At 41.9% G+C, this 24,419-nt stretch overlaps 2 protein-coding genes across 2 annotated transcripts in view; one reads left to right on the top strand and one right to left on the bottom strand.

Annotated features, from left to right (window-relative positions):
• Positions 1–19,833, top strand: part of NUDT6 (nudix hydrolase 6) — a 43,334-nt gene extending 23,501 nt beyond the window's left edge. The window contains exons 4-5 of the mRNA XM_027853673.1: positions 13,370–13,424; positions 19,416–19,833. Coding sequence (XP_027709474.1) covers positions 13,370–13,424; positions 19,416–19,813 — 453 coding nt within the window. The 3' untranslated portion in view covers positions 19,814–19,833. The remainder of the gene's footprint in view (positions 1–13,369; positions 13,425–19,415) is intronic.
• Positions 19,834–20,237: 404 nt separating this feature from the next.
• The window catches only part of FGF2 (fibroblast growth factor 2), a 61,030-nt gene continuing 56,848 nt past the window's right edge, over positions 20,238–24,419 (bottom strand). Inside the window, exon 4 of the mRNA XM_027853771.1 lies at positions 20,238–20,446. Coding sequence (XP_027709572.1) covers positions 20,261–20,446 — 186 coding nt within the window. The 3' untranslated portion in view covers positions 20,238–20,260. The remainder of the gene's footprint in view (positions 20,447–24,419) is intronic.

Genomic DNA, 24,419 nt, shown 5'->3' with positions numbered 1-24,419 from the left:
TGATGGTGATGACAATGAAGACAGATGGTGATGAGGATGAGGATGATGACTGTGATGATGATGAAGATGATGATGATGAAAGCATTTATATAATTCTTCATGGTTTGCAAGATGACCACTTGTTGGTGGTGCTACAGAGGGGATCCTACTTCAGATGGAGATTAGACTCGAGAGTATTTTGGGACTCCGCAGTCTAAACAGGTGGGAGCTAGGTAGCTCAGTGGCTAGAGCACCAAGCTTGGAGTCAGTAAGATCTGAGTTCAAATCCAGCCTCAGATACTTGGTAGCTGTGTGACCATGGGCAAGTCACTTAATCCTGTTTGCCTCAGTTTCCTCATCTGTAAAATGAATTGGAGAAGGAAATGGCAAATCACTCCAGTATCTTTGCCAAGAAAACTCCATGGACAGTATTGGTGTGCTATAATCCACAAAGTCACAAAGAGTCAAACACAATTAAACAACTGAACAACAACAAGTCTAAACAATCTGGCAAAATTCAGACCCAGGGATGGGAATGAGATTGCAGTAATACATACTAACCAATGTGTCTCTCAGATGAATCTAGAATTTCCTGGAAATGAAAAAGGCATAAAACTACTCTGATATCACATTAGAAAGTGAAGGAAATTCAAACACCTGAAGGGTTTTGTTGTCTAGAACAATTCGAGACGTGTGTGTGTTTGCATGTGTCTGTGTCTTTCATTAGGAAAATATTAACTCAATCAGTTTTGAGCATTTGAAACCTCAGTATTCATTGTCGGAGATGCCATGTACCCAGGGACTGGGGTTAACTTTTTAAAGGACCTTTTAGAAGCCTGAGCTTATCAACTGACATAATTTTTTTTTATAATTTTATGATAATTTACTACAATTTCTCATTTCTGTACAAATGTACTTTAAATACAAATAATTACAGTCATTACCATTTTACTTTGACATAAACAATTTTCATCCTACCATCTCAATTTTTTTCTTATGTTTTGTTTGTTTTTCCTCACTGCATCATCATACATAGCTTGGGCCTTTGAGGTAGCCTTCAATTCTGGTTCTAGTTGTTAACAAACAAGTGTTCTTAACTCTTTTTGTGACAAGGAACCCTTCAGCAAACTGGTGAACACTATAGACCCTTTCTGAGAATAATGTTTTTAAGTACATAAAATAAAGTACATAGAATTACAAAGAGAACCAATTGTGTTGAAATACTCACATATATATGTATGTATATACAAATATGTGTGTATACATATATACTTACATATAAATGCATATGTGCACATATAAACTATATCCATATATATTTTATATGCTCAGTGTCCCAAAAGTCATAGTGTGAATTAAACTATTAAACTTTTAGATTAAACTATACACAGATAAGCCATACATACATATGCATTAAAAATATACATGTATTTACAAATATATATGTATATATACACACGTGTTGTTTTTTTGTTTTTGTTTTTGTTTTTCAGTTGTATCTAATTCTTTGTGACCCCATTTGGGGTTTTCTTGAAAAAGATACTGGAGCGATTTGCCATTTCCTTCTTCAGCTCCTTTTACAGATGAGAAAACTGAGGCAAACAGGGTTAAATCTCTTGCCCAGGGTCACACAGCTAGTAAATGAAGCCATATTTGAACTCAGGTCTTCCTGACTCCAGGCCCAATACTCTATCCACTGCACCACCTAGCTGCTCCCCACCCCACCATGTGTGCTTTAAGTATCTATATATTATACATAATTTATAAATTGTAAATGCACGCATATATGTGTGTGTTTACATATTATATGAATACGTTTATATATTTTTGCATATATATATATATTTACATGTATGTTTTTACATGCATACCTAATTACATTTGCTTACCCTGGGCTCCATGAACTTGAGGGTTGGGGGTTAAGAATCCTAATTTAATAGTTAAGGATGCATATATTCTCCTTCCCAGTATCTAACTTATTTCCCAACAGACCCATTCATTTATTTAGTCTACCAAGGTATTCTAGTGTAGTAGCTACCTCATTGTATGGTTAAAAGAATCCAATTCAGCTTTTTTTATATGTAATTCTGTGTTTTGTGTCTGTCTGTATACATGGTGGCCAAAATCCAGGTTGCTGCCAAACACACTGGCCTAGTCTTGAGTGACTTGACGAGCCAACACCCAAAATAAATGTTCCTTTTAGACATTGGATACCCAAGGATGACTCCCCGGTCCCTCCTTAACTCAGTGCTTCAGAGATACAATGGGATGAACCCCAGAACGAGTTCCCCAAATACTGGGAGTGTGAGGGGCGATCCTAGCTCCCTAGGGACGGCCTATTCCGAGCCTCACCGGGAAAGCTCTATGCAATTATCACTCTTGACTTCACTCCAGCTCAAGCAAGCAGAGCAAAGGTTTTGATCTTCAGTTCCAGGTACCCCATCTGAAATTACTTATGTAGAGTGTTGGCTCTATGGGCCGGTCCAAACTGAAAGGGCTCAGCCAGTGTCAAGACAGCCTGTTTTTTGAGCTATGACTATTGGTCGGTGTGTGTTAAACCCACGTAGATTGTGTATGTGATCACATTTTAAAAAGCCTACAAATTAATTAATAATCTTTTCTTCCCTAATTCCTTTGGTTAATTTGGAAAGAATATCTGGATATATAGATAGTATATGTGTATGTGTGTGTATTACATACATACACCTACATATACACTAATATATATACAAACATGTGTATATTTATGTGCACGTATGTATATACACACTGTACATATACTATATAAATGCTAGATCGTATTATTTATATTATTTATAAGCTTTAATATCTAAAACTACACTAAGACTTGGCCACGGGTATATAGATACAAACCTATATATTTATATACGTATATAGATATATAGACATAGATATAGATATATACATAGATAGATACATACATGCACATTTATATCCTCACACAGTATCTCAAAATTCATAGCACAGATTAAGCTATTAAAACTTATAAAATATCATATATGTGTATATATATGAGTTAGCAATTCTATTGTGCTTTACAAATGTTAGAAAAATTACAGAGATTTGTGGTTTCATATTCAGTCCTTTTCTGTTCTTTGTATGGTTCATGCATATTGATGTTTATCAGGTTCATAATAATAAAAAGGACATTTATAAGAGTAGTCTCATGGAGTACTATTTACAAAATGACAGATTGAGTTGTTTTTTTTTTCATATGCATTTGCATGTCTGTCTGTCTCATGATATAAAATATCTATACCAAATTCCTTGTTAAGGTAAGACAGGGAGTTAGTCTGTTTAGCTATGGGTATTTTGTTCTGTTTTAAAGAAGGATATAGACCTTTGAGGTTTAAAAATAGCTACTCTGCCTGGGAAATGACTTTGTCAAATGTCATTTCACTGAGGAGTTTAGCAGAGACAGGCCGCCCAGAGACAGGCCACCTCGCTGCCACAACTGGTTCATCCCATTCTAGCCAGACTCCCAGGGTAGATCAGCCAGCCAAGAATTTATGTCATTACACCTTTAGCAAAACGTGGACATTCACATAAAATAAACCTGTGTTTAAATTATGTCATGAAAGAGTGACTCGGGTCAGAAGGAAATTCCCCAGTGGCCAGGGCAGGCCCGTCTCACTCAACCAAGATGGCTCAGTTTTTAGGCTCATAAAAGGATCATAGATTCAGAGGTGGAAAGAAGCCTGGAGCCACTTTGCAAGTGAGGAAACTGAGGACCAAGGAAGGGAGTGATTCAGCCCAGGTCCCACAGGGACTCTGTGGCAAAGCTGCGATTTGGACCCAAGCGACCTCTCTTTAAATCTGGGGGGACCCACCCTCTGTTGTCTTAGAAGATATATTAACATAGCTGAGGCCATTGAGCCTGAGTCACCGTCGTAGACATGACAGATCTCTAGGGCTCAGGTTCACTCAGTACTGCTAGCCCTTGAAAGGAACCTGCAAAACTGATGAAGCATTACTTTTTGTGAATGGTCGAAGTAGCCAAAAGGTTCTATTCAGCACATTTCCTGGCCCTGTTCCCTAATTCGTTAAACATTCTCTAATCGAAACTTGGAAGGCCTTGGTAGAATGGATAGAAAGCTGGATTCAAAGTCTGGAAAATCTGGGTTCAAGCCCAACCTCTGACGCTGTAGAGTTTCAAATGTGAAGTGATTTGAAGCCATCCATTCCCATCCTCTGGTATTCCAGGTCTTCTGTCTCCATTAACTCTTGGCCAAAGTCTTCAGCTGCCAATGCCGAACCTGGTTTCAGCTTCCAGGGAAACAGAATTGTCTGGAGGACTTAGGGGAGAGGAGGAAATACAGTAAAGATCATGGACCACCCCTTGATCCTTTCCAAGAATCCCTAACATGACTAAGGTTGATTTACTTTCAGAGCTTCAGAGAATATTACCCTAGAATCACAGGATCAAGGTTCAAATCCTGAGGGTGTCTGACACTATCTGTGTGACTTTGGTCAAATCCCTTAATCTCTGTGGACCTCAGTTTCCTCATTTATAAAATGAGGGGTTGGACAGGATAGCCTTTGAGGTCCCTTCTCACTCTAGATCTTAGATTTTTGGGTTCTGTGATAAGTGTGCAGTGAATATGTCAAGGTTAATGTTTACCTGTGTCAGAAAGCTAGAATTCTTAATCCCTATCTTGGATTTTCCTGATAGATGTGGGTCAATGAGATATAGATAGATAACCAATAAACACTGGCCTCAAGTGCTGTCTTTTCCTGAGAACTAAGCAAATTTCACTTTCACTACCATTATTTATCTGCTGCCATCCACTGATTCCTGTCTTCCTTCCATCATCTCACTTATATCTTCCACAGGGACCCAGTGGTATCAAACTCAAATAATGGTGGGGGGGGCACGATATTAAACCTTAGTAAGGATCTGCATATTGACTTAGAAAACCACAGATTAACATCATCCATGCTCTATTGTATTTTTATTTGTTTTGTCAAATATTTCCCAATTATATTTTAATCTGATTCTAGCAACACTGATTGACATTTCAGCCTTAGCTCATTCACCATTATTTGCTACTACGAGAATATTGCCTTTAGGATTTTTCCATTTCTGCTTCAATGTTGTTTTCAAAAGTTATATTTCAGAGAAAATACTGGGCTCTTTAACTGAGGCAGGCTGTTAGTGACCAATTGATTGACTAATTGACCCATGTTCAAGCCCAGAGGTGTTTGACTCCAAGATAGTCAGACAACTAGCCCTTACTAAGCACCTACTATGTGCCAGGTACTGTGCTAAGTGCAATTCAAGTCTAGTTATAAGACCAAGGTTAAATTTAGCAATAACTGATTAAGATTAGTAAGAGATACCAAATTTTACTTTAACGAGAGAATTAAGATTTTTTTAGCATGCTTTTTTAAAAAATAAACTTTAATCTTAGTATGCTGTAATATTTAAGTTCATGTAGGCATGTTAGACCTCTAGATGGCCCAGTAGATAAGGAGCCAGGAAGATCTGATTTAACAAATCCAGCCTCAGACACTTAATAACTATGTGACCTTGGGCAAGTTACTTAACCTCTGTTTGCCTCAGTTTCTTTAACTATAAGATGGGTTACTTCTCAGGCTACTATGAGGATCAAATGAAATAGTTATTATAAAGCTCTTAGTACACTGCCTGGCATGTAGTAGTAATGTAAATGCTAGCCATTATTATTCATATATTTTAGTAGTTATAGTAAGAAAGCATGCTAATAACTCCTCTGTTAACCAGTCCTATGATTTTATTTATTAAAACCATGAGACCAAGACACCTGTCTGGTGATAGTATGGTCCCCAAATACAGAATCAATTTTGAGAGGTACATAGATGTCTTAAAAGAAATAACAGTAAACATCACAACTGTTTTCCAGGCCAAAGTCCAATTCCATTCTGCACTGGGAAGAGGGCCGATGTCTTTTGCTTGAATCAAATTCAGCCTTTTTTTCTATCCACTGTAAGATTTTCTTTTTTTCCCAAAAAATGCTTGTCTCCAAATGCAAAGTGTCCTAAAATTGACTGAAAGAAGATTGCAATCCACCTATAATCAAAGAGGCATGAAAATTTTAAAACTTTTTTTATCAAGGGAATTGATTTTCCTGCCTCCTTATAAAATTTCTCTCTTGGAAAGTGGTTTGTGGTGAGACTTTCAGAAAAGGGGATTCTGTGGAAACTAGGCTCCCTTTCTCAGTGAAACCAGAAACCCAGTGCTTTCTTATAGAGTCTATGTACTTCTGATACTAATATTTAAAAACCCAGATCTTAGAACTTTCTCTAGGGGTAGCAGAAGGTTCTGAAACCAGGTTGTGACTCATCAAATTATAATCTCAGATAGACAGCACCATTTTCTCTCTGTACTGGATGAGAAACATCTTGAGTTCAGGGTTGGGGATGGACTTCTGTAGCACTGAGGATATTTGAACTGGACTCTGTGTGTGTGTGTGTGTGTGTGACAGAGAGAGAGAGACAGAGAGAGAGAAAAAGAGGAGAGACAGAGAGAGAAAAAGAGGAGAGAGAGACAGAGAGAGAGAGAGAGAGACAGAGAGCTGCTCTTTATGGCAACTGAGATTGGAACAACAGGCAGCATTGGGGGAGTGTGGCAGCCACAGTACAGTGGCAATCAGGGATAGAGGGAGAGAAATCTGTGAAGGCTGAGCAGCCTCCAGGTGCCAGGTTTCTGTTCTCTAGAACAAAGACCTCTGGGGTGTGTGGTTGGAAAGTACTGCACTGCTTGAATGAGGTCACTCCTTGGGATCCACAAAAATACAGTAAAGGTTTAATTCCCTTCCTTTCCCTGGTGCCTCTTGAAGAAAGGCATTTTCCATGTGTTTAACTATTTCCCTAAGCTGTTTTTATTTCATGATTTTTGTCACCTATAAACAGTGACATAGTGATCATAAGTGACTGTGACTCACATCTCTTAATTAATTGTAGGCAAGGGGGAGTGTGCAAAGGAAGATGTCAATGACAAGCTTAGTATGCACAGAATTAAACAGGTCAGAGATTTAAACCTCTGTCCATAATGTTAGGATTTTCTGTCTCTAGCTGGGACTGGACCAGTTGAGATGATACTTTATGGTTTTGATTTTACTGAGAATTTTTACAAGCTCCTAAATAGCAAAGGTAGATAAACACATGACGTAAGACCATGCACTCATAGACTAATACAATTAATGATGAACCAGATTCAGGTGGTATGGACTGCTAAGCCTCTCAGAGAGGTTTCTTGTCTCTGGAGCAGAGGCAGGATAAAGGCATTGACCAAGGGATGATTATACTTCTAGGGTTGCACATTGGTTTGCATTTCTCTAATCAATAGTGATTTGGAACATTTTTCTCATATGACTATAGATCGCTTTAGTTTCTTCCTCTGAAAACTGCCTGTTCATATCCTTTGACCATTTATCAATTGGGGAATGACTTGTATTCTTATAAATTTGACTCAGTTCTCTATATATTTTGGAAATGAGTCCTTTATCAGAGACACTGGTTGTAAAAATTCTTTCCCAGTTTTCCGCTTCTCTCCTAATCTTTGTTGCATTGGCTTTGTTTGTGCAAAAACTTTTCAATTTAGTGTAATCAAAATTATCCATTTTGCATTTCATAATGTTCTTTCTCTCTTGTTTGGTCATAAATTCTTCCCTTCTCCATAGATCTGAAAGGAAAACTATTCCTTGTTCTCCTGCTTTGCTTATAGTGTCAGTCTTTATATCTAAATCCTGTACCCATTTTAACTTTATCTTGGTATAGGGTGTAAGATGTTGGTCTATGCCCAGTTTCTGCCATACTATTTTCCAGTTTTCCCAGCAATTTTTGTTAAATAGTGATTTCTTATCCCAGAAGCTGGAGTCTTTGGATTTATTGAACAGTAAATTAGTATAGTCATTGACTGTTGGGTCTCGCATACCTAACCTATTCCATTGATCCACCACTCTATTTCTTAGCCAGTACCAAGTAGTTTTGATGATTGCTGTTTTATAATACAATTTAAGATCTGGTACAGCTAGGCTACCTTCCCTTGCATTTCTTTTCATTAGTTGATGGTTGCACATTGGGAAGAGAAAGATGTGGTCTGGAAAATCTGCCTTGCCCACATTTCTAAATTTGGGTTGGGGTAGGGTAGAGGAGAAGAGAACAAATGATCCTTCCTTTAGCTTTCCACTTTTCACCCTAAACCTCCAAACCTTGCCAGATAGTGACACCTGCTGGTGGCACTAATAATTATTTTTGTACATTTGAAAATTAGTCACTAGTCCTAGCCAAAAAAGATTTTGAAAGGCTGGTTTCCACTCCCATCAAGTCAGCAAATTGTAGAGAAGGGGAACAAATCAAGTCAACAAGCACTTATTAAGCACCTACTGTGTATCAGGCACTATGTTAAGCACTGGGGATACAAAGAAAGAAGAAAAAACAGTCTGTTACTCTCAGGGATCTCAGAGTCGAATGAGACAACATACAAATAACTATGTACAAACAAGTTTTCTACAAGATAAATTGGAGATAATCTCAAAGGGAAGACATTAGCATTAAGAGGGGTCCAGAAAGGTTTCTTGCAGAAGGTAGAATCTTAGCTGAGACTTAAAGAAATCCAGGGAAGCCAGGAGGCACAGATGAAGAGGTAGTTGAAATGCAAGGAGTCAGGAGATAGGTTGTCTTATGAGAGGAATATTGAGGAAGCCAGTGTCACTGGATCACAGAGTACATAGAAGGGAGTAAGATAGAAGAAGTCTCAAAAGGTAAGAAGGGCTCTAAAAGCCAAACATAGGGTTTTAATATGTCATCCTGGAGATAGTAAGGAGCCATTGGTGTTTATTGAATGGAGAAAATGAAGGGAAGCCAAAATGGTCAGACCTATGATTTAGAAAGATCACTTTGATGGCTGAAATCCAATTTGTTACCAAGGCCTGGTGACTGTACCTCCTAGCATCTCTCATGTTCGCTCCCATCTCTCTTCTGACACTACCAACAGTGCAGACACCCTACTCCTCACACCATTGCAGTAGCCTACTGATTGGTCTCCTTGCCATGGCATTACCGGCTCCAGCCCATCCTCCACTCCGTGGTCAAAGTGGTCTTCCTGAAGTTCCGGTCTGATTCTGCCATGCCACTATTTAATAAAAACCCTGTGACTCCCTATCACCTCCAGGATCAAATATAAAATCTGTTTAGCATTCAAAGCCCTTCATAGCTTAGCCCTCTCCTACCTTTCTAGTCTTCGTCTATCTTACACTCTACTATGTGCTCTTGGATCCAGTGATACTGGCCTCTGGGCTGTTCCTCCTACAAGATGCTCCGTCTCTGCACCCCAGGCATTTTCTATGGCTGTGCCCCATGCTTGGAATATTTTGCCCCCTCATCTCCACCTCTTGGCTTCCTTAGATTCCTTCAAGTCCCAACTAAAATCCCATCTTCTATAGGAATTCCCTCCCAATTCCTCTTAATTCTAGTGCTTCCCTTCAGCTGATTTCCAGTTTATCATGTCTATAGCTTGTTTGTACATAGTGGTTTGCATGTTGTCTCCACGTTAGACTGTAAGCTCCTTGAAAGCAAGAACTGTCTTTACCTTTATTCTAAAAAATAACATGCTTTCACAGTGCCTGTAATGTCAATCAATCAACAATCAGTCAATAAATATTTATTAAGTGCCTACTACGTGCCAGGAATCATGCTAAGCACTGAGGATACAAAAAGAGGCAAAAGACAGTCCCTGCCCTCAAGGAGCTTACGGTCTAATGAGGAGACAACATGCAAACAAATGTATACAAAGCAAGCTATGTACAGGACAAATAGGAAATAATTAACAGAGGGAAGGTACTAGAATTAAGAAGGGTTGGGGAAGGCTTCCTGTATTAGGTGGATTTTAATTGAGAATTAAAGAAAACCAGGGAGGTCAGTAGGCAGAGTTAAAGAGAGAGAGCATTCCAGGCATGAGGGACAGCCAGAGAAAATGACAGGAGCCAAAAAATGGAGTGTCTCATTGGTGGAACAGACAAGAGGCTGGGGTCACTGGATTGAAGAGTAAGGTATAAGACTGGGAGGTCAGACGGGGCAAGTAATGAAGGGCCTTGAATGACAAATAACATCTTGTATTTGCTCCTGGAGGCCATAGAAAGCCACTGGAGTTTATTGAGTGGGAGGTGACATGGTCGAACCTGGGCTGTAAGAAAATCATTTTAGTGGCTGAATAAGGGATGTGAGTGGAGTGAGGAAAGACTTAGGCAGGCAGACCCACCAGCAGGTTACTTCACTAGTCCAGGAGTGAGGTTATGAGGGCCTATACCATGGTCATGGCAGTGTCAAAGGAGAGGTGTTGTGAAGGGAGAATCCCCACAATCTGACAACTGATTAGATATTGGGGTGGGGGCAGGATGGGGATGAGAGTGAAGCTGAAACATAGGTTGTGAGCCTAGCTGATTGAGAAGATGGTGGAGCCCTCCACAGTAAGAGGGAAGCGGAGGGAGGGAGGGTTTGGGGGAAATATAAGGAGTTCAATTTTGGACATGTTTATTTTAATTGTTTTAAGTTTTATTGATGCCCTTTTTTACATGACAAACATTTACAGATTACTCCCACTTCATGAGTGATCTCTTATAACAAATTAAAACAGTTAGGTAAAACTAATAATAGAATGATCTCATCTGAAAGGGCATGCAACATTTCACATCTGTAACCTTCCCCTGATTCCACCTGTCTACTGATTTTAATTAAGAGAAATTCTGCCTCATTGAAAAAAGGAGAAAAGAAAAATTACTTGTAATCCATATGTGTAGTCAAACAAAGCGCGTTCCCTTGATTGTTGTTTACAAAAGCGAACGTCTCGTGCTCTCTGAATCTATCCCACTGTCACAGATGGCACGTTTCATTATTGGTCCTCTGAAATCATTGACAGCCATTGTGCTACTCTTAGTTCTTAGAGCTTTCAGAATTGGTTTTTTTATGCTGTTATTGTTATCGTATAGATTGTGATCCTGGTTCTTCTCAGAATTCATTCTTCATCAGTTTATAAAATCCTCAAAATTCTTCACTGTTATAATATTGACGTTACAGCATAAATTGTTCTGAATCTGCCCACTTCACTCAGTATCACTTCATACAAGTCTTCCCATGCCTTTCTGAAATCACTTCTTTCCTTATTTCTTATAGCACAATAGTATACTCCATCATATCCACAGACCACACTCATTAGGCCATTCCTCAATTGATGGGCATCCCTTTAGTTTCCAGGTTTGGGTTTTTTTGCCACCACAAAAAGGTGCTATAAATATTTTGTGCAAAAAGGATCCTTTCCTCTTCCTTTGCTCTCTTTTGGGTGTAGGGCTAGGATTGTCATAGCTGGGTCAAAGGACGTGCACTTTGTGTATCATTCCAAATTACTATCCCAATTCAAAATGTCCAGTGGGCAGTTGGAGACATGAGACTGGAAGATGGGGTTAAATAAATAGATTGAGAATTTTCTCTATAGAGATGATAATTGTATCCATGGGTACTGAGATCACCAAACAAAATAGGAGAGATAGAGAAGAGAAAAGGCCCTAGGATAGAACCTTGGGGGGGCACCCACAGTTACCAGGTGCAGCCTAAATGAAGAGGCAGCAAAGGTGACCAAGAAGGAGTGGTCAGACAGATGGGAGGAGAACCAGGAGAGAGTAGTGCCCTAGGAACTCAGAGAGAAGAAAGCATTCAGGAGACACGACGGTGATCAGCAGAGTCAAAGACTGCAGGTCAGGAAGGATTCGGATTGAGAAAAGATTCATTAGATATGGCAGTTAAGAGGTTATTGGTAACTTTGGAGAGTGCAGTTTTGGTGGAATGATGAGGTCGAAAGCCAGCCTTCCCCGAGTTAAGAAGAGAAGAGATGAAAGGAAGTAAAGGCACCAATTATGGTGGCCTTGTCAAGATGGTTAGCCACAAAAGGCAGGAGAGATGGGGGATGATAGCTATGGGGGATGGGTGGATCATGCGAGGGTTTTTTGGACCATGGAAGAGACAGAGGTGTGTTTGTAGGCAGTGGGGAAGTAGCCAACAGACAGGGAGAGACCGAAGATAAGTGAGAGGGTAGGGATGATAGAGGGCAAGCCATCTGAAGTCCTGTGTGAAGTCCTGCAAAACATATTTCCACATTAGCCATGTTGCAAAAGAAAACACAGACCAAAAAAAAAAAAAGAGAGAGAGAGAAAGTTTAAAAATTATGCTTTGATCTGCATTCAAATTTTATCAGTTCTTTCTCTGGAGCTGGATAACATTTTTCACCATGATTCCTTCGGGACCACATCTTTCTTAAACCTTGGCACTCAGGGCTAAGCACAGAAGCCCACATAGGGCCCGAGGAGGGCAGAATACAGAATTCCCGTTTCTGTTTGCTTTGCCTCTTCCAGCGCCTTGGCTAGCACACTGTTGACTCAGTAATTAAGAGACCCAGAATTCAAATCGGGGTCCTCTAGACTTAATACACCAGCCACTGTTTTCTGCTCCCTCCTGATCTTCCTCACTCCTCCTCCTCCACCTCTTTGTTCCCCTTTCCTCATCCCTACCCCCCAAAAAGCAAGAAAGAAATGACAGTCCGTGTGACAAACATAAAATAATAAATGTTTTATTTGTGTCACCCACAAAAAGCAAGTACACTTTTATATAAAGTCACTTAAGGCATAGGACAGTAATCATCATATCATCAGCATCTTTTGGTGACTATATGATAGAATAAAGGGACATTTAAAAGTTGCATACAATGGTGATTACATATAGCATTATACAAACTACTTAATGAGAGCAGCCTCAAGATTTCCGTGTTTCTTTAACTAGTCAACTAGCAGCAAACTTAATTATGTATATACATATATATATATATATATACACACACACATATCTATCATTGCAAACATTCAGTAGATGTTTCCCTCCGTGGTTTGAGTCATACTAGAATTTTTATCACATTAACAAAAACAGCCTGGGATCCCTGCTGCTGGGGAGAATGAGGATGGTGGATTGCTTCAGCTCAGGAGTTCTGAGCTACAGGAGGGTGAAAGCCAATTGGGTGTCTACACTAAGTCCAGGGCCTCCAAGCTAAGGAAGGGCGAACCAGCCTGGGCTGAAGCCGTAGAGTAGGACTGGCCACTGCAATTCTAGCCTAATTAAGATAGGAAGACCCAGTTTCAAAAAAAATCTATTTCTATATAATTAAGGTCTTACAAAAAATAAACAGTTGAAAAGTCTAAGTATATAAAAATGGCAAACGACCAAGCACCCCCAGGTATCTTAATCAATGGGTGTTGGGTTTGAATTTTATTTTATTTTTTGTCTATTGGTTTCAGGAAAGACACAGTATATTGATTTTTCTGTTTTGTTTTCTGGTTTACAAATTCAGATGAAAAATGCATGGAAGTTTCCAGGAGGTTTGTCAGAGCCTGGAGAGGATATCGGTATGTGCCTTGTTCTATTTTTAATGGCCTAGAATGAGCTAAGGAAATCCAAGCAGTAAACATCCGGTCTGCTTAACTAGTAAATAGGATTTGAAAGGTGATGGAGAAGTTAGCTCTGGGTTAGATGTAAAAGAAAAGGCAAATTCTGTTTGCCTTTTACAAAATCATAACAGTCCCTGTCCTCAGAGCTGAGGCTGCATGGCTTAGTGAATAAGGCCCTGGACTTGGAATCAGAAGAACCTGGGTTCAAATTTCAGATACCAACTAGCTGTGTGACCCAGAGCAAATCACTTCACTTCTCTGGGTACCTCATTTTCCTCATCTGCAAAATGGGAGGCTTAGATTCAATGACCGCTAAGACTCCTTCCTGTTCTAAACCCAAAATCCTAGGACATTACACTAAATCAGTTTGCCTAATCCATGTTCCATTTGGAGTTTATTTATTTATTTATTCATATTTTTTCACTTATTATGACTCAGATCCACCCAACCAAAAGTGGCCCATAAAAGAATCCTGAAGACCTTGAAAGGTGGTCAGGAAAGAGAGGCACAGCCGTCAGTAAAGTCTAGATAGGCATATCTAAATCTGGCATTTAGATAGGCATGCAGACCTATATAGGAGAGAACATAACTCTCCCCTCAGAAATCAGACAGGGAAATTGGTCCAGTTCAGCTCCCATTGTGTGCCAGGCACCGGTCAAAGCATACCTCGTGCCAGTAACCTCCAGAGCAGTGGATGGAGGAATCCTGAAGAAAGATGGCTGCTCAGAGGGGCAGCTAGGTGGTGCAGTGGATAGAGTTCTGGTCTTGGAGTCAGGAGCTCCCGAGTTCAAATCCGGCCTCAGACACGTAACACTCACTTGCTGTGTGACCCTGGGCAAGTCACTTAACCCCATTGTCTAGCCAAAAAAAGATGGCTGCTCAGAGATGATCAGTCACCAAGACCAGGGCCATTTTATGGTGTCAGGCCTGGAACTAAAATCCTAGTTAGAATACATCAGTGAAAAATTGGAGGGATCCACTTGGTATTACTTCCCTCAAGACTAAATATTCCAACTTCAATTTATAGGGGTTCCTAAAATTGATTTCATTTGAAAAACTACTTCCTTCTTGTTACTGCTCCAATACCAACATGTCACCCAGATATACTCATCTTTAATCTATTACCATGACCAGCTCTCAACGACCTGCAAGCAGGAGGGTTTACAAGGAGCAATTCTGGCTTTCAGATTCTTAAAATCCTTTGTTAATATAAAAGGGATACCTGGCCTGTAGCAGGCTCAGGGAGGAGGATTTTGCTACCAACACACTTAGTTGGCCCCAAGTCAACCCTAGGAAAGAAATGAACAAGGCAGGCCAAGAGGTCACCTCTGCTTGGGACCCTTCCTTTGGGTCATTCAGAATGAACTGGTACAGAGCTCTAGAAAGGAGGCCTCGAATGCATCATCCGTGTTCTGCCTCTATATGGCATGTCACCTGTGTGACTATGAGAAAGTCACTTTGTCCCTCCGTTTTCTCATCTGCAAAATGAGGGGGGTGGTGTCTTCCATCTCTAGGTTTATGATCCTTTGAATCCAATGGAATTATGAAGAGCTTTCAAGCTTCTCCTTTCTAGATAGAGGAGGCACATGGTTTTATCTGGAGTAAGGAATGCCTAGAAGATGATTCGCCATTATCCAAATAGAAGTACTGGAGTAAGACAAGCAGTGAGTGATTTCTGCATCTTCAACACTCCCGAGCCCTCCCATTAGCCCAGATAACTAAGAGCTGGCCATACACGGATCATTATGCCCAACAAGGCCCCCACTTAACCCAAAGATTAGGCATCTGCAGGTCTCAAGTTTCTTGAGCAGGGGCCCATAACCTTGCTTGTGCTGGGGACCTCTTAGGTGGTCTAGGGAAGCCTTTGGGCCCCTTCTCTGAATACTGCATAAAATAAAATGCATAGAACAACAGAGGAAACCAGTTACATTGACATAAAAAATGGAATTTTTCCCATCCAAGTTATCGGACCCCTGAAATCTATCTACAGATAGGTCCATGGACTTCAGGTTAAGAACCTCTAGTCTAGAGTGAAGGAAAAGAAAGCTGTCTGAGAAACAAAGAGTTCTCCTAAGGCCAATGCGATTGACTTTTAAGTGAGAGAGTCCACCCTCGGGCCTGTGAAGTTAGGCAGCAGCAGTTCCTGGACAGCGACAAGAATAGAAGGAGAGCCATGGTAGGAGATTCTCAAGAGCAGAGCACACAGCCCTCGTTAACTCCTAAGACCATCACTGATGGGAAAGAAGACGACGCCGAGCATCCAGAATAGGTGCGAGAGATGGCTTAACCTAGGCAGCTACTCCCTTTAAGGAAGCAAAATATATTTTAGGAATATTTCAGTTAAAAAAAGTTTCTGGAGCTTAAAAGGAGAAATTTCAGGGGAGCTGGAAAATGTATTGCCACAGAATGCCCCATTCCCTTTGGGCCTCCAGATAAATGGGTGATATAGGACAGAACATAAAAAAGGAACAAAATGGTCTGACCTTGGAACCGGGAGGAGTTGCCCCTGTGAGACCCTGGGCAAGTCACTTCCCTCCCAAGGCTCTAGGCAACAACACTCTAAGACAAAATTACAAAGACCTTTGTTGACTGATAGAGGGAATCCCCTATATCTACAAAATTACAAGTCTAGCCCCTATCTCTATACATTGTGTTGGAATATAGTAATAACCTAGAAATCAAATGGAACTCTGATTAGTTAAGGACAAGAAATGCCAAGAAAATAACCCCAAGAATTTTGTGGCCTCAGAGGTCTCTGGAACCACATCTGGAACCCAGAAGGCTCTGGAGGAGAAACTGAGGTTAATGACTTTGCACAGCCCTCCCTCGCTTAAATCCCATTCACTTGCATGTCATGGCATCATCTCCCTGATGTCATGGTCCTCTTGGAGAATGAAGGACAAACAGCATGCAAGATTATGAGGCAGCATCTGGGACAGATCACACAAAGAATGTCAGTGCACATGAAACAGGGCAAACATATATTCTACCAAGCCCTTTCCCGATCATTGTTAAATACATATCACAAAACACAAAGGACAACAGTCATCATCATTTCAGCATCGTCCCGTAGAAGGCATAACATAGATAGACCTGACCTTATGTATGCAAAATAACAACAATATAATAATAATAATAATAATGACAGAAGACAGCTTTCCATTTGCTCTTCAGACTCGCAAAATGTTCTTTCTGGTTAATTTACAGTACATTAAAATTGTACAAACAATAGCAGAACAAGAAAATCGAGGAATTTACTTTGAAGCAAAACTGAAATCTGTCCTGCTGTGGGAGAAGTTTTCTCCCATGGGAGGGCATGACGTCCTCGTGTTATCCCAGATGAGTTCCATCCTTGTGCATTAGCCATGCATGCTGGACACCCAAACACCTGCTTGTTCTCATTTTCCCAGTCCATTTTATAGACTAAACATTATCGTTTTGGTTAAAGAACCGACTCTTGATTATCTGGAATTTTGGTTGTTTAGACGTGCAAGGATCCCACTGCCCCAGACCCAGGAGTTCTCACCCTCCAGTTATACAAGGGCCAAGGCTATAAATTCAATGCCAATCTCTCTGGGTAGGAGTAGTAAGAAACGATTACGGCAAAGGATTTTGTACCTTTTAAATGCTTTTACAAATAGCTTTGCTTGAAAAAATGTCAAGAGTAGCTTAAGTAGTTTAAGTTTATCTATATCCATAGATATAGGATATAAAGTGTAGCTAGATCAAAATGAGTGTCATGGCCTCGAATGATGAGGAAAGAAAACTCAACCACTTTGCTCCTTAAAAAATGAATTGAGTTTTCCAAATTATATTCTGGGATTTCTTCCCTTATTTTTAAGACTGTAATTTCTAAGTACGTCTTGGCCTACAGTTGACTCTTCATTATAGCAGTTAATGTAGTGGAACCTACAGGTCCATTTAACAAGTGGGGACCAAATCCTGTAGCCTCTTAAGTCCCTCAAATTTCCCCTCTGCCAGCATTGCTGAAACAGGAGACCGAGTAGTAAGGAAGGCAGGGAGATGGAAAGACAGTTTCCAGGAAGAGCCCACAGGGAGATGCCGGGAAGTGAGACATTTTCTTCCACTCCCTTCCATGCCTGCTTTCCAACAACCTTATTGCTTGACAGCCAGCAACAGTGGAAGCAATTGAAAAAAGTATTTTAAAGGAAACCAGATGCCTACAGCCAATGGGAATCGAAGAAAGAGAAGGGGGTTCTGCCACATGCTAGCTATCGCCTTCATTTCCCTTCTCTGGTCCCCTTTATCCTCAGCCATAAAATGGGGCTCAAGAGCAGCAAACCTCCAAGGACCTTCCTAACACTCGCTCTTGGGGTCCTGTGATGGCATCCAAGGAACAGGATTGATTAGTGCTGGGGAGCTGTGTCCAGGGTCCTTGAGTGGTCACAGAAGAGAAGCCCGGGGGCAAATCCGCCCAGGAACGTTTGCTTAGGACAGGTCACTACTGGGCTGGATGTGCAGAGCAAGGAGGAATTTATGCCCCAGGAGTGAAATAATCCCGTTAGGGCTCTGATGTCGCATACCTGCCCGACTCTGGGCAAGTCACTGACTCGTCTGGTTCTTCATCTCTGACTATCTAGGGTTGGACCACACCAGCTCTGAGATTTCTTGTAGCTCAAAGTCTAGGAGTCTAACAATGAAGTCCACCGTATTTACTTTCAATTATTTAAGAAAGGTTGTTAGAAAAAAAACAATGTTGTACTTAAAAAGTGCTCATTACTCACACTATTATCTAGAAAGAAATTTGAACAGTGAGATAAGTAGTCAATGGAGTGTTTTAGTCTCGCTCAAGTCCATTTGGGTTCCTTGGAATCTTGGCCCTGGGTTAAAGAGGGGTACACGGTGCAAGGAGGCAGGAGCTGCCATTAACCAAAGACAGAAAGGACGTGAGCTGGCCTACCCAGCAAGTATGGAGACCTCCCCCACAGGTCAGAACAGACCCTCAGGAGAGAACAGTCACTCAACAGTTTAACAGCAGCATTTGGTAGTGGGAGAAACATCACTGAACCAGGAGCTAGGAGATGTTGCTTCTAGCCCCGGCTCACATACATAACCTCAGACAAATTCCTTCCTCCCTGTGGCCTCAGTTTCCTTATCTGGGGTGAAACAATGCCTCTAAGTTCCTCTCCAGCTTTAAGATTCCACGAGGACCCGAATCTGTTCATGAAGGCTGGACAAATTGTGTCTTTTCCCCTCGTGGTGCAGATGACCCAAGCTTGGACGGGCATTGGGCACGTGGACCTCTCATCCATTAAAATAAGTAGCCAGGTCTCCACTCTGTTGTTCCAGATTTGCAGAGGTTGACTCCTCTGGCAATTCACTGGATCAGCCGCTTCAGAAAAGAATCCCAGTTGTATTGTAAGAAAGTCATTTATAAATCCAAGACAACTCTGAAGGACTTAGGATAAAAAATGCCATCCATCCCCAGAGAAGGAATTGATGGAGTCTGAATGCAGATCGCAGCAGACTTTTTTTTTTTTTGCTTTTTTTATTTTTCTTGGGTTTTTATTTTGGTCTCTCTCTTTTTTTTTTTTTTTTGCAACATGACTAATGGAAATAGGTTTTACATATACACACGTATAACCTATATCAAATTGTTTGCCTCCTAAATGAGGGAGGTGGGGAGGAGGGAAGGAGAGAATTTGGAACTCAGTTTTAAAAATGAATGTTGAAAATTGTTTGTACGTGTAATTGGGGAAAAATGAAATATTAAATCCTTTAAAAAAGAAAGTCATTCGTAGGTCTCATCCTTTTCAGGGTGTCCCCACAGGCTTCCTTCTTGGCCAAAGGCATGTGAAGACTTCACTGGTTGGCATTGGGAATGTGGCCTTTGAGGTGGCAGCAGATTGTGATCTCTCAAAGGACCACGTTCCACAAGGATGTGTCCCCCGCAATGTGATCTGTTGCACATTCTTTTCTTTTCCCCAGGAGACACAGCTATTCGAGAGGTTTTGGAAGAGACTGGCATCAAGTCGGAATTCAAAGCCCTCCTGAGTATCAGGCAGCAACACGGGGCCCCCAACGCATTCGGGAAGTCAGATATGTACATCGTCTGCCGGCTGAAGCCGCTTTCCTTCCACATTAGCTTCTGTCCGCACGAGTGCCTGAAGTGTGAGTGGATGAATCTCACAGACCTCGCGCAAACAGACGACACAACTCCCATCACGCGCAAAGTAGCAAATTTGCTGCTCTACGGGCACAGGGAAGGGTTTGAGAAGATCGACATCACCATGCGGGAACTCCCCTCTGTCTACACAGGCCTGTTCTATAAACTCTATCACAGGGAGTTGCCAGAGCTCTGTGAAAATGTAGCTAGAATGGATTAAAATTCACATTTACATCCTTTAATAATTTAAAAAGAGTCTATGGGACAGATGAATGAGTAATAGACTTAGGGGGAGCGATCACTAGACCTGTCTTTTCTACATTATTTCTTTAAGGATGAATGTGTTTAAAAATGTGCACATCTTTAGAAGTTTCTTTTACAAAGGGAGCCAGAATCAAGAAAAGAGGAGTGCTTCCTTCCAGGGAGGCCCATCACGTGTCACTATGGACATATCAGTCACTTCAGGCAATCTCCAAGCTTGTTGTGCTGTTGTTTTCCTTCCACATTGACACAACAATTTAACTCACCCCCGGTAAATAAAAGCTTACTGTTTGGTCAAAGTCATCCCAAATGAGTAAACAAGCTTGTGTCTTCTTTTTTTCCCGTCCTTTTTTTTTTTCCCCGCCTCCTTTTGGAATGGAAGAAGAAACTGAGGGCCCCGCGCCAATCAGCTCTTAGCAGACATGGGAAGGAAAAGGATGGCTTTCTGCCCCGGTCCGGTCTTAGAGCCAAGCTTGTACTGCCCTGTGCGTTTCAGTGCCACGTACCAATTGGAATATTTCCTCGAGCGATAAGTATTGTAGTTGTTAGACTCGAGACGTTCAAAGAAGAAACACTCTTCGGTCACACATTTCTGAAAAAATAAAATAAAATGAAATGATTCCTATTTTAGTGTTCACATTTCTGGATGCCGTGGGCGTTTACAGAGTGTTGCTCATTCTTCTACCCTAGGAGGTATGGGGGGAAAGCATTCTTACCTCCATTTTCTAGAAGAGGAAACTGAGGTCTACAGAGGGAAGGCCCACTTCATACAGCTGGTCAACACTGGAGCCATATTCAAGCCTAGGCGTCCACTGAAGACAAAGCCAGCCTTTCTTATGTGGCTGCGTGTACCACCACCCCCATCTCCTCTTCCTCTTCTTCCCTAATTCTGAGCGCCTGCGGGGGGTCAGCATTGTTTGTTTCTAACTGATACCTTGGCCAACAAGCATGGTATTCTTTAAAGGAGGCAGCAGATGTTTCTCCTGAGGAGAAAATCTACCTTGTGACTCCTAGTACTGTGTGCTTCTAAGAAAAGAATTTCCCGTCACTCATTCATAGACAATGGGGAACGTGGGAGGAAGAGTGAGTTGCTTTCTGGTACCCTGGTGGGGGGAGGGGTGAAGCCACTCAGCTCTAGGAAAATAATACTTTTTGGTCCTGCCAAATGTGGGTGACAAAGGAAATCCAGAAAGGAAGGAATTCCCAGTGTGGAAGCTTCCCTCCCTCCTCCAATGCAGAATAGCAGCAACTGAGTAACTTCTAGAAAGCTAGGTGGCTCAGTAGATAGAGCTCTGGGCCTCGAGTCTGGAAGATCTGAGTTCAAATCTGACCTCAGACACTTCCTAGCTGTGTGACCCCGTGGAAGTCTCTTAACCTCTGTCTGCCTCAGTTTCCTCTTGTGTAAAATGGGGATAATGAAATATAATAGCACCTACCTCAAAGGATTGTTAGGAGGATTAAATCAAATGCGATAACACATATGCATTTTGCAAGCCTTAAAATCTTATAAAGATGCTAAGCTATTATTACTGTGGTAATAATAATGATGATTATTATGATTATTATTATTCACCATAAAGCAAATTTTATATTAAAATGACTTATCTGAATTTGTACAGACTAGACTAGTAATGGGAAATGTGTTGGGTCCCTCCTTCCTCTGCAGTTAAGTATGTAGCATCAGAAGGGACTTCTAGTTCAAATCCAGCCTCAGACGCTTATTAGTTTGGTGTCCCTGGGCAAGTTACTTAATCTTATTTGCCTCAGTTTCCTCACCTGTAAAATGAGCTGGAGAATGAAATGGCAAACCTCTCCAGCATCTTTACCAAGAAAACCCCAAATGGGGACAGGGAGAATTGGACATGATTGAACAACAGCAGAAGGTGAATTTGAGTAGAAGTGAGTGTGCAAATATTAAGTAAGATGGAAAGGTAAGTGGGAACCAAGATGTTTTGTATCTTTGCCAAGAAAGCCTGAAACTGGGTCATGAAGAGTCAGACTCAACCTAAACAAGGGAACAACAGAAAGGCCGGCGGGAGCCGTGTTGTCCCGGGTTTGAAATACCAGGCTGAGGATATTATGTTTTCTCCTAGAGGCAAAACCTAGAGCACAGTGCCTGCTAATCTAAGTAAGCACTTGGTCACTGTCGAGGCACTGACTGGAGATCTTGGAGTAGGAGGTGACCAGGTGAGATCCCAGGAAGGGAAATTAATTTGGCAAATGTAGGGAGGGGGGATCAAAGAAGAGAGGCTGGAGGTAGGAGTTCAACTTGGAAGTTCTTCTAATAGGTCAAATGAGAAGTGACCAACGTCCAAATTCCAGCTCTAAGGCTACGACTCTGTGTGGAATGTGGGCTTGGGGCATGTCCAGATCACCCAAGATGGCGGCGGCCATGGGGAAGATGGCAGAGACCGGTTTCTAGGAGAAGATATCTCACAGTTTCCCTATGCCATGGATGGGAGCAGCCTTTTCTACTGACTGTGGAGCCAGAAAAGGCTGTGTCTAAAACTACCAAGCTGGGGCAGTCTCTGTCTCTATCTGTATCTCTCTGTCTCTCTGCGTGGCTGTCCGTCTCTGTCCCTCTCTGCATCCAGAAGGGGGAAGGTCCTATTCATTCTTACCATGGGCTTCATGAACAAAGCTGAGTGGGGACAAGGATCGCCTCTCCCCTTCTTCCCTTACACCCCATGGCCTTAAGAATTGGATTTGAACTTTTGGCCTGCTTTGTTTGTTCTCCTCAGTTCTAGGCACAGATGGTAGAGTCCCTGGACCTGACAGCTTAAGCCATGGTAACCTTGGAGGCAAGATTCTAGGCCATATGCTGTTGCCAGCCCAGAAGAATAGTCCTGAGAAGACTTTGTGGGGATCAAAGCTGGGAGTGAGGGGAGCGCTTTGGACTTTGAACCTGATGGGACCATGCTGTACAGAACATGAGCCCTCCTGAAGACTAAGGTTGTGGAAGGGGGGTTTATGCCCTGACATGTTGAAGGGGGGCATGTTTTGTTTGATCTGAGTTTACTTTGAAGCAAATATTCCTTCTGATTGTTAAGTGGTTTCATAGAACTGGGGTGCAGGAGACCCCCTGAAATTAAGGGAATATAATTCATAGGGGCTTGAGCCAAAGGCAAAGACCATATATCCCTCAAGTCCCTTTAATGGGTACCAGAGAATCCTGGGGGAGGGCAGGGTCAAATGTAACACACATGACTTCTGGGTAGTGGGGGACCAGGGTAATCACCGTTATGTGCGGATTAGGGTGGTCATGATGTAAAAGGAGAGAAGAGGACAGATGCAAGAGACATGGGGGAGGTGGCGTCAGAAAATTAACTTGGTTTAAAATGAAAAGAAAATGGGAACAGCTTCCCCATACCCATGCAAGAACAGAAAACCAATCTTTGGGTGAACACACTTGAGAAATTCTGAATCCTAATATCTGTGCTCATGGCATGGCACCAACTCCACTGTGGAGGAAGGGGAGACATTTCATGTGCATTCAAGATGCCAAGTAGAGGCCTTAGGAATTAAATATCATCATGACTAACATTTCCATGAATTTTCGGACTGTGGAAAGGCTGGGAGTCCCTGAAGAAACATTTTCAAGCCATGAAAAGTCAGTCCCTTTGCCTGAAAGCTTTCCTACTCCTGGTCCGTAATACCAGGAAGGTACCAGGGAAAGTCAAAGCTAGCTTGAAAGTCCCCACATGTCCATTCATGCCTCCCATGCGGCACTCCCCTGACTTAGACTTTTAAAAAACTCTTACGTATTACTCTGACAAAAAAGGGATCAGAGAATCATAGTTCTAAGTCTGGAAGGGGCCATAATGGCCATCGATGGAGGCCAATGATGGAGGACCCAGGTCTTGTGACACCTCGGTCAGCCCTCTCCAGTGTACCACACTGCCTCATGAGCCTGGAGCACCCTTCCTTCTGGAGAGCAAGCTTTACCAGGCGCCCATCTGAACAACACCAAGTTTTATAATCACAGGCACCTGAAGGGAGATGCCACAGGAGCAGGCACAAGTGGGAAGAACGAAGCCTCTGGAGGGAGGGCATCATTTCAAGGTTGGCTGGTTTTTCCAGGGTTTTTGTGAGGGTCCTAGTGGACCAACAAAAGAACCTTGTGTTCTCCCTCAAAGCTGCTGCTGTGGGCAACCCCAGGGCCGGAACTACACGTAGGCCTGCCTCAGAAGTGTTTCTCACCCACAACCACCCCTACCACTTCTCTTGGGGTTCCAGGGAGTGAGGGCTTTTTACCTGAGGACCAACTCAGCTCAACACAGACAAGTTTGAGAGAGGCCAGATTGCTGCCTGCCGTGGTGTGGAGGCCAGCCAGGGAACCCTGCATTGCAAGAGAATGGGATGAACTTGGCAAGGGAGCTAGGATGGCCCCTGAAAGAGGGAAGCTGGAGGGGACAGAAAGGGGGCAACTGGGATCTGCTGCCCTCAAAGGAGATGAAGCCTGTCAAAATTCCCAACTTACAAAGAGAGACAGATAGAGATAGAGACAGAGACAGAGACAGAGAAAGAAGAGAGAGAGAAGAGGAGAGAAAGAGAAGAGAGAGAGG

This window comes from Vombatus ursinus, unplaced genomic scaffold (assembly GCF_900497805.2).
Source record: "Vombatus ursinus unplaced genomic scaffold, bare-nosed wombat genome assembly UNPS02010193.1, whole genome shotgun sequence".
Taxonomy (NCBI): Eukaryota; Metazoa; Chordata; class Mammalia; order Diprotodontia; family Vombatidae; genus Vombatus; species Vombatus ursinus.
Note: the sequence above shows the minus strand (reverse complement) of the source record. Positions and strands in the feature narration are given on the sequence as shown.